This window comes from Lissotriton vulgaris, chromosome 12 (assembly GCF_964263255.1).
Source record: "Lissotriton vulgaris chromosome 12, aLisVul1.2, whole genome shotgun sequence".
Taxonomy (NCBI): Eukaryota; Metazoa; Chordata; class Amphibia; order Caudata; family Salamandridae; genus Lissotriton; species Lissotriton vulgaris.
In genome coordinates, this window is record NC_141700.1 from 801,975,047 (window position 1) to 801,993,231 (window position 18,185).

At 52.7% G+C, this 18,185-nt stretch overlaps 1 protein-coding gene across 6 annotated transcripts in view; it reads left to right on the forward strand.

Annotated features, from left to right (window-relative positions):
- Positions 1 to 1,193: 1,193 nt before the first annotated feature.
- The window catches only part of MINK1 (misshapen like kinase 1), a 675,548-nt gene continuing 658,556 nt past the window's right edge, over positions 1,194 to 18,185 (forward strand). For 4 of the 6 annotated variants that reach the window (XM_086946233.1, XM_086946235.1, XM_086946237.1 and 1 more), the window contains exon 1: positions 1,210 to 1,504. In XM_086946233.1, the coding sequence (XP_086802359.1) occupies positions 1,448 to 1,504 (57 nt within the window). In that variant the 5' untranslated portion in view covers positions 1,210 to 1,447. Of the gene's footprint in view, positions 1,505 to 18,185 lie in introns of all 6 variants that reach the window. The other 2 variants (XM_086946234.1, XM_086946236.1) reach the window with 2 other exon arrangements.

Sequence of the window (18,185 nt, forward strand, 5' to 3'; positions counted from 1 at the left end):
GAAGAGAAGGAGCTGTAAAGACGAGAGCGGGAAGAACCATAAGAACTCCGGAGAGATTCAAAGACTTTGAAATGGACTACAAGTAAGACTGTTCCAAATGTGTTTTGAAATATTCTGTTGTGAATAAAGGGGGAGATATGTGGTATCGGTCTAGTGTTCCAGTTAACCGGAACCGTAAGGGGCGTAGCGGAAGTTGTGGGCGGCCATTTTATTCTGGCGCCAACCGCACAGAGTTAAGACGTGCTCCCGGCGCTCCGGGGAATAAACTACAGTTAACCTACCTAAGTCTCATGTCGTTCTTGAAATAACTTCATTACAGGTTCCTGTAGAGGCAGGTTACCACTTATGTATGCTTCTAAGATACGTGACCACTGCCTACCACATGTGAAATTGCACATTATTTAATGTCTTCCAGTCCAAGAGAACCCTAGCTCCAACAGCAGCAAAGGGTTCAGTTCAAGTGCAACCAATGGTCAAAGTGACAAGCAGATTTCCTGACTCTGGCATGGCCACCTCGCTCAGTGGTTAGCAGACGTGCCTGTGTTATGCCTGATCCAAACATGGAGCCTCTCACATGATATGGGGAGCTGCAGCCATTTTATCCGCTGTAGAAGCGCAGAGTTCGGCGGCACCTGCTGCAGTACTGAAAGAGAGCCCTCAGCTCAATAAAAAAGCTTTTTCCATCAAAAGGTACGAAGCAAATGTTAAAATGTGTACCAGAAAAGTAGACATCTTTACACACTACAGGTTTTTCATTTTGGGGTATCAGTTTAATTTTTTTAAAACTACCCATAAAAGAATACTGCTTTAACTACATATTGGGAATATTTACCATATAAATACAATAGGTCAAAATTGTCAGCAGTACTTACGTTTAAAAGGTGCCAGCAATGGGTGACGTCATTTTCTGAGCCATTCTTCCACGGATACTCGATAAACATTGTCATTTCAAGATGGCCGCCGCGTTAGGCGAAGGCCTCCCGTTTCATGGCCTCTGGCAGTGGTGAAGCCGGGCCTTCCTGGTATGCGGCAGCGCGGAGGTCACGCACCTGTCTGCGGTCGTTCCCCTCGGGCTTTCGATGCCAGTGTAGCGGTTCCTTCCTGGTGGTGGACCCGCGGCGGCCCGGCGCTGTGCAGCGCGCGCGCGTCGTTGCCTGGGCGCGGCTTGCTTCGGGCTTGTTTCTGCGGGAGCTGGGGCTTGCCTTCTCCGCCGGCCGCCTGTCAGTGACAGCGAGGATCGGGGTGCAGGGGAGTCTGCGCGAGCCACCGAGGAGCCCCCCAGGACCACCGCCCGCGGCCCTCAGCCACAGCGCCCCCCCCCACCCCCCCCCCGCCATGGGGCCGCGGAGGGAGCGGGGGATGAGCCCCGGGGGCGCCCCTCAGTGAGGGAGCCCCCCCCAGGTCCCCCCGCCAGCCTCGGAGGAGCCCCCCCAACACCCCCCCAGCCATGGCGGACCCCGCGCCCGCCCGGAGCCTGGATGACATCGACCTGTCGGCGCTGCGGGTAGGTGGGGGCTGATGAGAGGGGGGAGGGGGAGGGACGGGTCCTGCCCCCGCACCTGCAGCTCTGCCCCCTGCAGGGGCACCTGTCTGTCTGTCTGCACTGCCCTCCCCCTCAGGGCACCCCCCCCCCCACTGCCCTCCCTGGTCACCCCACATTCACTGGCATCTACCTTCAATGTCTTCTGCTCCTCTCAGGTGGCGCCCACTCCTGGCAGCCTCTGCCACCCCTCTACCCCCTCACCAGTGTCCTCCCAGGTGGCCCCCAAAGCCCCCCTCTCATGCCAGTCTGTGCCAGCCCTGCACAGCTCACTCTACCACCAATGCCCGCTGCCACCCTGCCCCTCAGTGCCCTCTGGTCCTCTCAGGTGGCACCCCCTCCTGGCAGCCTCTGCCACCCCTTTACCGCCCCCTCATCAGTGCCCTCTGCTCCTCTCAGGTGGTACCCACTCCTGGCAGCCTCTGCCACCCCTCTGCCCCCTCAACAGGGCCCTCTGCTCCTCTCAGGTGGCACCCACTCCTGGCAGCCTCTGCCACCCCTTTACCTCCCCCTCATCAGTGCCCTCTGCTCCTCTCAGGTGGCCCCCAAATCCCCCCTCTCATGCCAGCCTGTGCCAGCCCTGCACAGCTCACTCTACCACCAATGCCCTCTGCCACCCTGCCCCTCAGTGCCCTCTGCTCCTCTCAGGTGGCACCCCCTCCTGGCAGCCTCTTCCACCCCTTTACCTCCCCCTCATCAGTGCCCTCTGCTCCTCTCAGGTGGCACCCACTCCTGGCAGCCTCTGCCACCCCTCTACCCCCTCACCAGTGTCCTCCCAGGTGGCCCCCAAAGCCCCCCTCTCATGCCAGTCTGTGCCAGCCCTGCACAGCTCACTCTACCACCAATGCCCGCTGCCACCCTGCCCCTCAGTGCCCTCTGGTCCTCTCAGGTGGCACCCACTCCTGGCAGCCTCTGCCACCCCTTTACCTCCCCCTCATCAGTGCCCTCTGCTCCTCTCAGGTGGTACCCACTCCTGGCAGGCTCTGCCACCCCTCTGCCCCCTCAACAGGGCCCTCTGCTCCTCTCAGGTGGCCCCCAAATCCCCCCTCTCATGCCAGCCTGTGCCAGCCCTGCACAGCTCACTCTACCACCAATGCCCTCTGCCACCCTGCCCCTCAGTGCCCTCTGCTCCTCTCAGGTGGCACCCCCTCCTGGCAGCCTCTTCCACCCCTTTACCTCCCCCTCATCAGTGCCCTCTGCTCCTCTCAGGTGGCACCCACTCCTGGCAGCCTCTGCCACCCCTCTACCCCCTCACCAGTGCCCTCTGCTCCTTTCATGTGGCCCCCAAAGCCCCCCTCTCATGCCAGCCTGTGCCATCCCTGCACAGCTCACTCTACCACCATTGCCCTCTGCCACCCTGCCCCTCAGTGCCCTCTGCTCCTCTCAGGTGGCACCCCTCCTGGCAGCCTCTGCCACCCCTTTACCTCCTCCTGATCAGTGCCCCCTGCTCCTCATAAATGGCACCCTCTGCCACCCCTGCACCTCCCTCTCCATCCCTGCACCTCCCTCTCCATCCGCCCTGGCACCCATCTGTTTCCTCCTTTTTAGGCACCTCTCTGCTTCACCCCATTCATTGGCATCCTACAGCCCTTGTTGATTAGGCCTCTCTGCCCCGCCCCTAATAGGCACCCTTCAGCTATAGCTTGACACCCTCAGATGCTCTTCCTGGCTCCCTTCTATTCCTCTGCTCCGAGAGGTATCTGCCTTCTTCCTGCCAATCTTCTGCCTTCCCTAGCACCCATCCGCTTCGCCCTTTATGGGCACCCACTGACCCTCCAGTCATGGGCACCCTATTGTCTCTATGGCTCACTTCCCTGGCACCTCACCGGCCCATCTGTGCATTCTCGTGTTTCTCAGTATTGTTTTTAATTGGTCTCTCGAGCAGACTGTATAAAACCGGATTAGATCATTGAGCAGGGTCTGTTTTGTGTGGGTGGGGTTTGTATGGGGGCAGTGGGGATCTAGAAGATGCCTGCCTCGCAGGACGTTCGGTTGTGGCCAGTCCACTGTGAGTTATGGCACCAGAAGCTGCCCTGTTGATGCCATCTCTGAGCCGAGGCTGGGCCTGCTCAGCCAAGGATTGGTCTGTGATGGCACCAGAAGCTGCCCAGCTGATGCCATCTCTGAGCCGAGGCTGGGCCAGCTCAGCCAAGGATTGGTCTGTCTCAGACACAGTGTAGGAGATGCCCCTCTGGCCTTCTTAGCTGAGCACTGCGGCCTTGGGTGGTCATTGATTCACCTCGCCGTGTTTGATGGTTTCCATTGCACACTCCGGACCTGACCTCTCCTGGGCAAATGAAGAGGGGTCGTTATAGGGGCATGGTTGGGCGATCTTTGGTTTCACTCTGGTACTGGGTGTGTTGTGCTTCATTTGATACATGGGCAGCCAGTGGAGAAGTTGTCATGGTGTTTTGATCTTCCCGGAGACCACTCCAACCATCGCCTTTTGGTTGGACTGCAGAGTAGTGAAGAGGTGGACTGGGGTGTGGGGAACAGCTGGGCTGGAGTGTGGGGAACTGCAGTGGTGGGGAACAGTTGGGCTGGGGTGTGGAGAACCGCTGGGCTGGGGTGTGGGGAATAGCAGGGCTGGGAAACAACTGGATTGGGGTGTGGGGAACAGCTGGGCTGGGGTGTGGGGAACAGCTGGGCTGGGGTGTGGGGAACAGCTGGGCTGGGGTGTGGGGAACAGCTGGGCTGGGGTGTGGGGAACAGCTGGGCTGGGGTGTGGGGAACAGCTGGACTGGCGTGTGGGGAACAGCAGGGGTGGGGAACAGCTGGGTTGTGGGGAACAGCTGGGCTGGGTTGTGGGGAACAGCTGGGCTGGGTTGTGGGGAACAGCTGGGCTGGGTTGTGGGGAACAACTGTGCTGGGTTGTGGGGAACAGAAGGGGTGGAAAACAGCAGGGGTGGAGAACAGCAGGTGTGGGGAACAGCAGGGCTGGGGTATGGTGAACAGGTGTACTGGGGTGTGGGAAACAGGTGGACTTGGACGTGTTGTGGAGAACAGGTCCACTGGGGTGTGGGAAACAGGTGGACTGGGTAACAGGTGGACTGGGGTGTAGGGAACAGGTGGACTGGGGTGTAGGGAACAGGTGGACTGGGGTGTGGGAAACAGGTGGACTGGGGAACAGGTGGACTGGGGTGTAGGGAACAGGTGGACTGGGGTGTAGGGAACAGGTGGACTGGGGTGTGGGAAACAGGTGGACTGGGGAACAGGTGGACTGGGGTGTAGGGAACAGGTGGACTGGGGTGTAGGGAACAGGTGGACTGGGGTGTGGGAAACAGGTGGACTGGGATGTGGGATTGGGAACAGGTGGACAGGGATGTGTTGTGGGGAACAGGTGGACAGGGATGTGTTGTGGGGAACAGGTGGACAGGGATGTGTTGTGGGGAACAGGTGGACAGGGATGTGTTGTGGGGAACAGGTGGACTGGGATGTGTTGTGGGGAACAGGTGGACTGGGATGTGTTGTGGGGAACAGGTAGACTGGGATGTGTTGTGGGGAACAGGTGGACTGGGATGTGTTGTGTGGAACAGGTGGACTGGGATGTGTTGTGGGGAACAGGTAGACTGGGATGTGGGATTGGGAACAGGTGGACTGGGATGTGTTGTGGGGAACAGGTGGACTGGGATGTGTTGTGGGGAACAGGTGGACTGGGATGTGTTGTGGGGAACAGGTGGACTGGGATGTGTTGTGGGGAACAGGTGGACTGGGATGTGTTGTGGGGAACAGGTGGACTGGGATGTGTTGTGGGGAACAGGTGGACTGGGATGTGTTGTGGGGAACAGGTGGACTGGGATGTGTTGTGGGGAACAGGTAGACTGGGATGTGGGATTGGGAACAGGTGGACTGGGATGTGTTGTGGGGAACAGGTGAATTGGGATGTGTTGTGGGGAACAGGTGGACTGGGATGTGGGATTGGGAACAGGTGGACTGGGATGTGTTGTGGGGAACAGGTGGACTGGGGTGTGGGAAACAGGTGGACTGGGGAACAGGTGGACTGGGGTGTAGGGAACAGGTGGACTGGGGTGTAGGGAACAGGTGGACTGGGGTGTGGGAAACAGGTGGACTGGGATGTGTTGTGGAGAACAGGTCCACTGGGGTGTGGGAAACAGGTGGACTGGGGAACAGGTGGACTGGGGTGTAGGGAACAGGTGGACTGGGGTGTAGGGAACAGGTGGACTGGGGTGTAGGGAACAGGTGGACTGGGGTGTAGGGAACAGGTTGACTGGGGTGTGGGAAACAGGTGGACTGGGAGGTGGGATTGGGAACAGGTGGACAGGGATGTGTTGTGAGGAACAGGTGGACTGGGATGTGTTGTGGGGAACAGGTGGACTGGGATGTGTTGTGAGGAACAGGTGGACTGGGATGTGTTGTGAGGAACAGGTGGACTGGGATGTGTTGTGGGGAACAGGTGGACTGGGATGTGTTGTGGGGAACAGGTGGACTGGGATGTGTTGTGGGGAACAGGTGGACTGGGATGTGTTGTGGGGAACAGGTGGACTGGGATGTGTTGTGGGGAACAGGTGGACTGGGATGTGTTGTGGGGAACAGGTGGACTGGGATGTGTTGTGGGGAACAGGTGGACTGGGATGTGTTGTGAGGAACAGGTGGACTGGGAAGTGTTGTGGGGAACAGGTGGACTGGGATGTGTTGTGGGGAACAGGTGGACTGGGATGTGTTGTGGGGAACAGGTGGACTGGGATGTGTTGTGGGGAACAGGTGGACTGGGATGTGTTGTGGGGAACAGGTGGACTGGGATGTGTTGTGGGGAACAGGTGGACTGGGATGTGTTGTGGGGAACAGGTGGACTGGGATGTGTTGTGGGGAACAGGTGGACTGGGATGTGTTGTGAGGAACAGGTGGACTGGGATGTGTTGTGGGGAACAGGTGGACTGGGATGGGAACAGGCAGACTGGGATAGGGTATGGCGAACAGGTGAGCTGGGAAGCTCCAGCACATTGCGTAGTTGAACTTGAAAGTCCTGGATTGATGACTTGCGTATTCTGGTCCCTTTTCATGTAGTCTTTTCTGGCTAAGAAATCCTTTGCTTTTCCAACTACTGGTGATTGCCTGTTGTCCATCTAAAGCATAGAGCCGTGTTGTGCCGCCCCTCTGCTCTAATCCTTTGGCAGATGTGGTGTCCCAGATGCCCACCTCTCTAAAATTTGCTCTACAGCCGTGTACCATCTCATTACTTGATCACAGATGCCCCCTCTTGGTCCTCACCTCATGCAGGATTCACAGGCATGATGCATCCTGTGCTGTAGTCTTTATTCTCCACCCTGTGCTCTCGTTTTTAGACATGTGGTGTGCCAGGGCCCTCTAGATGGACCTGGTCACCTGTTGGATCAGGATGTCAGCCTTCGGCTCTCATCTGATGCGGGTCCACACTGGCTTGCATCAAAGTACATGTGGCCTGCGCCCTCCCACGCTGGCAGTGTGTCCCTGAAGCTTGGTGTGTGCAGCCAGTTTTAGTGGGAGCAGAGCGCAGGGGGTCTCCAGGATCACCTTCACATACACACCACACCGCCTCTCCTTGCCCCTAGCAGAGTACCATGACAGGGTGAGATGCTGGGCATGTCATGGGATGGGCGCTTCATGGGTGGTCCTTGTGCTGCCCTGGGCTTCAGTAGTTGCCTGGACACTGTCTGTCGAGGGCCAGTCTCTCAAGGGCTGGTCTGTGTCTGTCGAGTGCCGGCTTGCATCTGCCAAGGGCTGGCCTGTCGAGGACCGGCCTGTGTCTGTCGAGGGCCGGCCTGTGTCTGTCGAGGGCCGGCCTGCGTCTGTCGAAGGCCGGCCTGCGTCTGTCGAGGGCCGGCCTGCGTCTGTCGAGGGCCGGCCTGCGTCTGTCGAGGGCCGGCCTGCGTCTGTCGAGGGCCGGCCTGCGTCTGTCGAGAGCTGATCTGCTCAAAGGTCATTTTGTCACATTGTCTTTTTAGGACTGGCCTGTGTTAGTCGAGTGCTGGCCTGCATCTGTCGAGGGCTGGCCTGTCGAGGGCCTGCCTGCGTCTGTCGAGGGCTGGCCTGTCGAGGGCCGGCCTGCGGCTGTCGAGGGCTGACCTGTGTCTGTCAAGGGCTTGCCTGATGAGGGCCGCGTCTGTGTCTGTCAAGGGCTTGCCTGATGAGGTCTGCGTCTGTCGAGGGTAGTCCTGTCGAGGGCCGGGTCTGCGTCTGTCGAGGGCCGGGTCTGCGTCTGTCGAGGGCCGGGTCTGCGTCTGTCGAGGGCCGGGTCTGCGTCTGTCGAGGGCAGGGTCTGCGTCTGTCGAGGGCAGGGTCTGCGTCTGTCGAGGGCCTGTCTGCGTCGAGGGCCGCATCTGTCGAGGGTCGCATCTGTCGACGTCTGTGTCTGTCGAAGACCACGTCTGATGAAGACCGCGTCTGCGCCTGTCGAAGACCGCGTTTGTCAAAGGCTCGAGGGCCTGCCTGTGCCTGTCAAGGGCTGGCCTGGCCTGTGCATGTCAAATGCTCAAGGGTCGGCCTGTGCCTGTCAAGGGCTGGTCTGGTGTGGCCTGCATGGGGCAGGGCCGGCCTGTGCCTGTCAAGGGCTGGCCTGGCCCGTGCATGTCAAAGGCTCAAGGGCCGGCCTGTGCCGGTCAAGGTTTGGCTTGCATGGGGCTGGGCCGGCCTGAGCCTCGTCAGGGGGCGGAATGGGCCGTCCTGTGCCTGTCGGGGGCTCAAGGGCCGTCCTGTGCCTGTCGGGGGCTCAAGGGCCGTCCTGTGCCTGTCGGGGGCTCAAGGGCCGTCCTGCGCCTGTCGAGGGCTCAAGGGCCGCCCTGCGCCTGTCAAGGGCTCAAGGGCCGCCCTGCGCCTGTCAAGGGCCCTCTTGCGCCTGTCAAGGGCCCTCTTGCGCCTGTCAAGGGCCCTCTTGCGCCTGTCAAGGGCCCTCTTGCGCCTGTCAAGGGCCCTCTTGCGCCTGTCAAGGGCCCTCTTGCGCCTGTCAAGGGCCCTCTTACGCCTATCAAGTGCCCTCTTGCGCCTGTCAAGGGCCCTCTTGCGTCTGTCAAGGGCCCTCTTGCGCCTGTCAAGGGCCCTCTTGCGCCTGTCAAGGGCCCTCTTGCGCCTGTCAAGGGCCCTCTTGCGCCTGTCAAGGGCCCTCTTGCGCCTGTCAAGGGCCATCTTGCGCCTGTCAAGCGCCGTCCTGCCCCTGTCAAGGGCCGTCCTGCTCCTGTCAAGGGCTCAAGGGCCATCCTGCGCCTGTCAAGGGATCATGGACAAGGGTTCAAGGGCTGGCCTGTACCTGTCAAGGGCTGGCCTGTACCTGTCAAGGGCTTAAGGGCCGGCCTGTACCTGTCAAGAGCTCAAGGGCCGGCCTGTGCCTGTCCAGGGCCAAAAACTACAAATAAGTAGTATCCCTCTAGACCTATGTTTCTTTACATAAGGCTTTCGTAAGCTCATACCGGGGGCCCAAAACAACACTCTTTTGCACACAGAACTAATATTTTCTTTCTTTTCACATTTTATTTCTTTTTCACTATTTTTTGATCATTGTTCTTTTATATTATTGTATACAAAGTCATGTAATATTAAAAATTGACCAACTTTACACAATTATAACAATCTTTTTTTAAGAGACAAAACTTGTGCAAAACATAATACAGAAAATCTGTATCAATTGAAAACAACGTTTGGATATTAACTAATTGGAATATCCAAACTCACAATCCCTGATACTCTTTCACACCTCTTCTCACTCCACATCCATATCACTTACATTCTATACATACATACATACTATCCCCCCCAGAACCAGACTACATACACAGATGAAACCATTGGGGTGAGGAACTCGACCCTCCAATGCTGTGCTGAGAGCTGGGGCTTTTCACTCAGACTGGTCAACGCGTGTTTCAATGGCTTAGTTTACGTTTCTTGCCATCTTCTTCTGGACCTGTTACTTTAGAAATCTGTAACGGGCAGGATGAAGGGGGAGAGCAGAATTTCCTGCAGTTCCTAGATATCAGGGAGTACTTCTACCAGGCATGTTGTTGTTTTGCTACCGTCTTTTTCTGATGCTGTTTTCCCGCTCTATGCTGTCGTTTTCCTTGATTGCTCCGTGGCCTGACAGTCGTCCCTTTTCAAAGATGGGCTTTGCTCCAATGCTGTACTTAGTATAGCGGCTGGGTAACGTGCAGTTCATGTTACCGCTCCGTCTCTTACAGGATTGCTGTGTTAACGATTCGCTTTTCTTTCTTACACCGATTAAGACTCAAGACTGCCGTTGGGATGCTCACTTTGTTACTCTTTGGCGGCCCTTCGAGCATCTTCGGCAAATCAGCTTATCCGGCACGGCCCCATGTCATGGAGTCTCTGTCCTGTGCCTGTCAAGGGCTGGCCTGTGCCTGTCAAGGGCTCAAGTGCCGGCCTGTGCCTGTCAAGGGCTCAAGTGCCTGCCTGTGCTTGTCAAGGGCCACTCTCCTGGGATGGCTAATGGAGCAAGCGGGTGGTACATGTCGATTCTGGGGTCTGTGCCGTCAGCCCGATTCTGACACCCCCCACCCCCCCACCCCCCCACTTGAATTGTATTGTTCACCTATGCCACCCCGAGCTACGTATCCCCCCTCACCCCCTTTCTTGGCGCTCAGTAGTGCAGCAAATGAGCTGACCATCTCTTCTGAGCATGTAAAGATCAAATGATGCAGATTTTAATTTGCGAACGAACGCATGTTGATTGTACGTCGTTCATTTTAGACTGTTGTGTTGAAAAAAGGTCCCAAACAGGAAATATTTTAACCTCAGCATGACGGTGGATATGCAAGAAAGGTGTCTAGTTTTGTAAAAATATCTTCTTTCCAAAGAAGTCTGTTCAGCATAGACAAGCCCACCGGGCTTCCAGTAATCTGTGGCCGCAGCATTTTCTGCATCATTGTTGATTTGCCGCGATCGCCACACAGGCGCAGTTCCAGGACGTGGGATTTGGGTAAGCCATGGAGAACCATGGGTGGGCCTTATTTTCCACATGATTTAGTCAAGCCAGTCACATCATTTGGTTTACTGCAGCCGCATAATTCCAGTGATCCTCAACAAAAGGTAGGAATAACACAATAGCAGAAAGTGACCATAACAAACCCCACCAAAGATGTATATCCTGAGTGTATGTTTATTTTCACTGAATTTACTTGCAATAGCAAAATCCTTCACACTGTTTCTGCAGTAAAACAGTTTTTCCTGTCTGAATGACTGTGAAGGGAGCTTGCGTTCCCCATATAATGCTTGTGTCTGAGGTACGCCTTCAGTTCACACATCCATCTTCGTGACCCCTCGGAGGTCTCCAGGCACTTCAAGGAGCCCAAGGCACTAGCGTTCTAGATGTAAGTTACACACTTAGCCTTTGATTGCAAACCTGCAGGCTGGTGCGATTTTTGCATTGACAAAAAGAACAGAAGATGGCCCTTAGGTGGGCCACTGAGCTGTCTTGGGAGGGCCTGGCCTACCTGGCCCACTCCCTAGAACCTGGCCCGAAGCACATAGCCCATTATTTACTACTGCATAATTTACAAGTTTTAGCAAAAACCTTTTCTTGCTAGATCAACGGATGGAATGTTCTGGGCTGCCACACCCGTGGCCCTGCAGGGCAGAACCTTTGCAAAGGTGTCACCTGTCAGTCAGTCCAGTGTTCACTGGGTGTACTAAGGTGAACCCTTGTCCAGACAGTGTCAGCGTGTGAAAGTGCAGAGTATTAAAGTAACGCTGCCAGAAGATGCCAAGTGCCTTTACTCACTGCCTGATGTAGTCGTCTCCAGTGGCCCTGAGTGTTGGTTCCACCATGGTGTTGTGGAGCGGGGACCATGTAAAGTAATGCAGACCCCCTTGTCTGTGGGAGGAGGCCCCACGTCTCCCCATGGTGGTGGCCATACCCGCGGCTCCTAATCTGTGGTGGTTTCTACATGAGGAGCCTTGCATGGCCTTGTCACACAGGTTCCAGCTAGTTGTTGAGTCCTGAGCACAGGGTGAGTGTGTTTCCCTTCGTGAGCTCTCCTTGCGCCTGGTATAAGCCTGCTGCTTTCTGTGTGTGCTGAGAAGCGCCACTTTAATGGAATGTCCGTGCGCAGCACTAGGTGGAGGGCATCTGGGGCTTTCGCCGCCATGTTGGGTAATGTTCAGACTGCTCAGTGGTGGAAGGGACCTCTGCCCCCGGAGGGGGGCAGGGTACTCCTCGAGTAATGCCCCCTGACCGATGGGTGCTAGTCACTGGGCCGTACCCCCTATCTTCTCATGGCTTGTGGTACCCCAAGGACGCCCGACGCTGCTCCAGTGCAGGAATGAGCAGAGGACCTGCCTTCCGCTCCCAGAAGCCAGCCATCTCTGGAGAGGACCTCTGTCTCAGACCTGTCCAGCTCTCCGTAACCTTTGGCTGGGTTCAGATTCGGGCAGGTCTCAGAAAACACCAGGCGCAGCCCCCTGTCCGATTGGAACTGCCTCGCCATCAGCCTTTCACAAAACCCCCGTTATGGTGATTTTACCGGATGTGGAAATGTCTGCTTTTTTACTGCAGACTTCTGCACTTTGAGCAGGGCCTAACGCCGCCTAGAATAAAGTTACCGCCCTCAACACATAATCCAACGCCATGTCCATAACTTGAAGGTATCATCACAGTTTCCCAGCTCACAGGGACAAAAAGTTGAAAACATTGCACATCGGTGCAGAGTCGTATCTGACACTTTGTACAAGTGCTGACTTGAGTGCTGCGAGCGGGCATTTCAATGGGGGCACTCATTCTCAATCCATGACCTCTGGGAGAGGATTTTGTGCACCACAGGAAACAAAAGCATGCGTACTTTTTTTATGCTTTTTTTTTTATTATAGTACTGCATTATTTATCACAATAATTAGCACATTTTGCAAGTCTCATAATCTGCTCATAGGCGATTAGCAAGGCTTACATTGCGGCATGCATGGTGTACCAAGGTTTATATCGCGGAACGCATGGTGTACCCAGGTTTACATCACGGCATGCATGGTGTACCAAGGTTTATATCGCGGAACGCATGGTGTACCCAGGTTTACATCACGGCATGCATGGTGTACCAAGGTTTACATCGCGGAACGCATGGTGTACCCAGGTTTACATCACGGCATGCATGGTGTGCCAAGGTTTACATCGCGGAACGCATGGTGTACCCAGGTTTACATCACGGCATGCATGGTGTGCCAAGGTTTACATCGCGGCACGCATGGTGTACCCAGGTTTACATCGCGGCATGCATGGTGTACCAAGGTTTACATCGCGGAACGCATGGTGTACCCAGGTTTACATCACGGCATGCATGGTGTACCAAGGTTTACATCACGGCATGCATGGTGTGCCAAGGTTTACTCACCCAGGCACCATTTGTGTGCAATAGTGTTTATTACAATCCTAATGCAGGAGTTACCGATAAAAGAAAGATCTAAAAAGAGAAAACAAACCAACAACATCTTGCAGCAAAAAGCACACATACTTAAATGTAATGTAATGCAATAGGATGCACAGAATGAGTCCATTGTCCTGAGAAGGATCAACACCCAGTCACGTGACACCCCAGGCACTGTTCTCAAAGCTGTGCTGAATACAGGAGGGACCTCGAAGTGGAAGGTCTGATTCTGCAAACCTCGGGTGCTGCTAGCAAGGCAAGTTAGGAGAAGTATGAAAGGATGAGGACTGTTCTGCAGGGCTGGTTTCTGCTGGAGTAGAGGTGTTTTCAGAAGCCCAATGGATGCTGTCCAATATTTAAAAATAATCAAACAACTTCCTGGGCCCAGAGGTTCTCTTTGGATGCTGCCGCTGCCTAGAATTGATCAGAACACAGAATCTTTATTGGCTCAGCTTAGCATATATAAGCCATACAATAAAAACCTAAAAATGCATAAAAACAATAATCTAGTACAAAGTTGGTATCTGCCAGATAATGAGGATGCTATTCTGATTTACAAGCCTTAACCTGGTGGCAAACAGATTGCAGATTTACGCCACTCATAAATACAACTCCTGAATCCATGTTATATATATACAGAATCGTGATTCGAAATCCGAACACCCCAGAGAAGGGGCGGGTCAATCTCTGGACAGTATGTGCAAGATTGTGGCATAGTCTGTACTTCATGTATCCTTCCAAGGACCTGAGTAAGCAGGCTGCAGTGGGCTTCGGACTAGAGCATGATGAATAGTTGTCCTGTGGTTGGCGCCCAAAGTGGCGCACTGCAAGCTTAAAATAATTCATTCTCTAGACCGTCCTGATTCAATGTCAAGCTTCTTTCTTCTAGTCTCTCTCTCAGACTCGTGTCCTCGTCTCCGCTGTCGTTTCTCCTCCTGTAACTATTTTCACTCGTTCTCTTTCTCCTTTGTCCTGCTCTGCAGTATTCCCGCTTGCTCTGATTGTATAAAGTGAGTTTCAAGTGCCCCCAAGAATGAGCACAGGTATCCCCTCCCACCGGCAGCCACTAGCACAGGGTAGGCACTGCTAAGATGTGAACATCGGGTGAACCAAAGGTGAAAAACAGTTTGGGTATATACCTGAGAAGTGTTGAATAATCAAGGGACCCACGTCATACAAGGCGTGTGAACGGATACCTTGCGTTTCTGCTGACTGCCACATTATAGATGTTGTGCACAAACTGTCTTAGTTTGCGGGTGGGAAGGGTGGTTAATAACACTGTGTGCTTTCCTGCAAGACCTCATTCTTTTTGAACAGGTAATATTAGACGTGGGGTCTTTAGAGGGTTCTCGCACGCCCGTGAAAGAGTCGGAGATGGGCAATGTGATATTACAACCAAGTTTATGCATGTTCATGCACAGGTGTAACCCCTCTCGTGGCTTATGGCCTGCTCACCTCTCTTGTCCTGGTGCTGCTAATCTTCACTGTTGGATGTCTTACTGAACCTCCCTTCATGAATTTCAATCTATTACCCTTCACTTCAATGGCGCCCAGTCTCCTTGACCCATAGTATTTGAGCTCCTCTCCCTGGCTTCTTACACCCGCTCTTTCCCTGATTGCTGTCCTTCACCTCCAAAGAAGGGTGACCTCTGGTGTGGAAGGAAGGAAGGGTGTCACCTTGTAGCAGTCTCCACCTCTACTGATTAAAACCTGGCTTCTATAGCCCCAAGCCATGTCACCTTTCTGTTCTTCCATTTCTGTTGCATGAACTGTCTGGCAAACTCACTATGGTTCTTCTTCACGTGTGGCGCTTCCCCCAACCCTACTCCAGGCCCTGCCCTTCTTTCCCCACACAGATCATGACTTCCCTGGTGTCCTGATGTTTCCCTGCTGTACAGATTACCCCCACTCCCCCAAACCTGCCCTTCCTCCCTTCACAGGTGAGTGACTCTTCGGTCCTCATTCCCCACTCGCCCAGAGAGGTTTTGTTTGGCTTGGTGTGCCCTGCTGCTGCTCCTCCTCTCCCCTGGTATTCCCAGCCCAACCCCAGCAGTCCCTGTCTAACGCATTTCTGAGGTTAATGGATGGGTTAGTTGGTGATATGCCACATATGCAAGCTTTTCAAGATGACATCTAAAGAAGAACACATACAAAGGTTGAACATGGTTTTGAGCATCTCACAATCCAAAGGAATGACTGTGAAGCCTAGTAAATGCAAGCTCCTTGTGCAAGAAGTGGAATATTTAGGGTATCTTATTTCGGGGAAGGGAATTAAGCCTAAGTTTTGCAATGTGGAGGCCATTAAGAGTGAACCTCCTGACAAGGGTGCTCTCTGCTCCTTTCTTGGCCTCTGCAAGTATTATGCCAGGATTGTACCGGGTTATGCTCTGATGGTGCAGCCCTTCAGATCTCTTCTCAAGAAAGGTGTTAAATTTGATTGGAATGATTCTGTCAATTTTGTGTTTAAAGAAGTCATACTATCAGTTGTTAATGCTCCTACGTTGCAACCATTTGTTTCTAGCAGCAAATCATTCATTACGGTCTTGAGTCTTAAGGGGCTTGCAGCAGTCTTGGGTCAGTGGGTTGAGGTGCAAGAAAACACCATTGCACTTGTTTCTAGAGCTCTGATGGGGCTCAAAGTTATTACAGCACCATTGAAAAAAGCTCTGACAATTGTATGGGCTGCGCAAAAATGCAAGACATATATTTGGGGTAATTCTTGTGAAATGTTTACTGATCACAAGCTTTTGGTGTTTTTATTTGTGGGAATGGTTTGGGTAAGGCCTCTGCACGATTGGTTTGGTTTTTGTTTAAGTTACAGGAGTATGACCTGATTGCTAAATACACTCAAGGAGGTAAGAACATTTGTGATGATTGTTTGTCCCGCCTTCCTCTTTCTTATAACAGAGATTATATTGATAACTGTCATGGAGTGTGTTGTTGGTCTTGTAGATGTTGTATCTGCATGTCAAGGGAGTATAGATGAGTGGTGTACAGCCATGGCTGAGAATGAGGTTTTGAGTAAAGTGGAGTATTCTGTCAAAACTAAGTGGCCATCTGAAAAAACTCCCACTGGGGAAATGAGGAGTTTTGCTCAGGTTTCAGAGGAACTTTCATTTGAAAATAGAATTTGCATCTGGAAGGATCTTTGTTCCTCCATCCCAGCTCAAAGAGATGATCATTAAAATGCTTCATGAGGGACATATGGGAAGAAAATAAGACCCATTTACTGGTGGCCAGGTTTAGATAAGCAAGTGTCTAATTTTGTTGGAGTGTGTCCTCAATGTGTAGTTTCCGATAAGCATTGGAAATTGTCTCCGGAACCGTTATTTCCAGTTCGTTTTCCGGATAAAGCATGGGGAAAAGATCGGTTTGGATTTTTCTGGGCCATTTAATCTGCTTCCATCTGACAAAAGATATTTTTTAGTAGCCATTGACTACTTTTTGAAGTGGTTATTTACTCTTTTGTAGAGGCAGCCAGCTCTTCAATGGTGATCACTTTTCTGCAGACCATGCAGTATAGTTATAGACAATGGCATGCATTATGTCTCTAGACAGATGGTGGATTTTATGAAGACGTATGATATAAACATTCTCAGGTGGTATGGTATAGTCCATCTTCTAGTGGGTTAGTTGAGGGAGCTAACCGTTTTCTGAAAGAAGGGATTCAGACAACGCTTGCGGCAATATTGATGTTTCAGAATTTTTGCAGGAAAAAAGTTTGGGCATACCTCACGTCTCCTCATTCTACCACAGAAGTTACTCTATGTAAATGACTCTCAGGCAGGGAAGCCAGATCAAAGTTTATACCAAAGTGTTTTTTGAACTTGTCTGCTGGGCTAGGCCTTGCCAAAGCGAGTAATGAGGGGGAAGATGAGCAACTTATTAAAGACAGGGTAGCAGCTAAACAGCTCGTGCAGAAGAGTCAGGGCAGGACAGAGGTTAAAGGTGTGCAGATAGCTGTTAGTGATTAGGTACTAATCAAGAAACTGTATAGGGTGTGTAATGGTCCGTCAAAGTTCTCTCTACTTGTACGAGTCATTAGGGTCAGTAACGCTTCTGTCTTACTGGATAGGAGAGGATGGTGGAATAAGTGTTCGGTTAACAGAAAGCAACTGGACAATTTCGGTGCATGTATGCTGACAGAGCTGGTGATGATGTTGAATGTGGGGTCATGTCTACTACAGGGACTCAAAACTGCAACACCTCTGCAGGGGCTGATATGGGTGTCCCCTCGTCCAATATTCAGGACGATGTGAGTAGCAGTGATTCTGCTGCCAGGGTTGCATGTGATAAAGGTGGTGCAACTGACTCCAATCTTCCAGCATTATTGGCTCAGAGCAAATCATACAAGGAACCCTGATCATCCTCTCGTAGCCAGCGCACAATCAAATTGCCTGCTAAACTGCGTAATTATACCCTGGCTTGAGTTTTGTTTTGTGTTGTGTAAGGAAGGGGCTGATGTCGTATTAGCAAGTAAATTAATATTTACTTACATGTGTTTTTTACTGTTGAATCTTAATGTATGTATTGAGTTATTTTCTGTGTTGACAATGTTGTAGTCTTGAAATGTTATGTATGCATGTTTGCATTCTTTTTGGATCCTTGACTCTTCGAATGACGGTCTGGTTCTAGAATGGACAAGTTTTTCAGTTGCCTGCTGCTCTGGAGCCGGACGGGAGCTTGTTTAGTCTTGGTCCCCTGGAATAAAGAACTGCATCTAAACCTTTCTCTGCGTTGGTTTCCAAATGATATTCTCAAATATTTTAACGCTCCAAATGGGGTCATAAACGGGGTGATTGACTGTTACTCTTCACAAAGCTGAATTGGGTGAGATGCTGAATGCAAATCAATGGTGGAAAAATATTTTGAACACCTAGTGTTTGCAATCATCTCATGAATATGTGGAAGCGGATGGCAATCCACTGCGATGTTCTGTTTGTGAGCGATCTTAAATCCGCACATAGTCTAAGATCTCCGATCTTCTTCTTGGCCAGAACGACCAGAGAAAACCCACCCCAATGCATCAATGGGGGCAATGATCCCTTCAGACTTTAACTTCTGCAAAACCAATTTACGATCCTGCCTTACACTGAGAGGCACATGTCTCACTTTGTGCACTACCGGCAACACACTCTTCTTGAGCTTTATGCTGTGCTCAAAACCCAGTACTATCCCCATAGCATCTTTAAAAACACCAGGATATGATGCAATCGGTACTGTCCACAATATCACCCTCCACCTCCGATGATAGCAGATCATTATGTGGTTCCCCCACTACGACGGGGGGA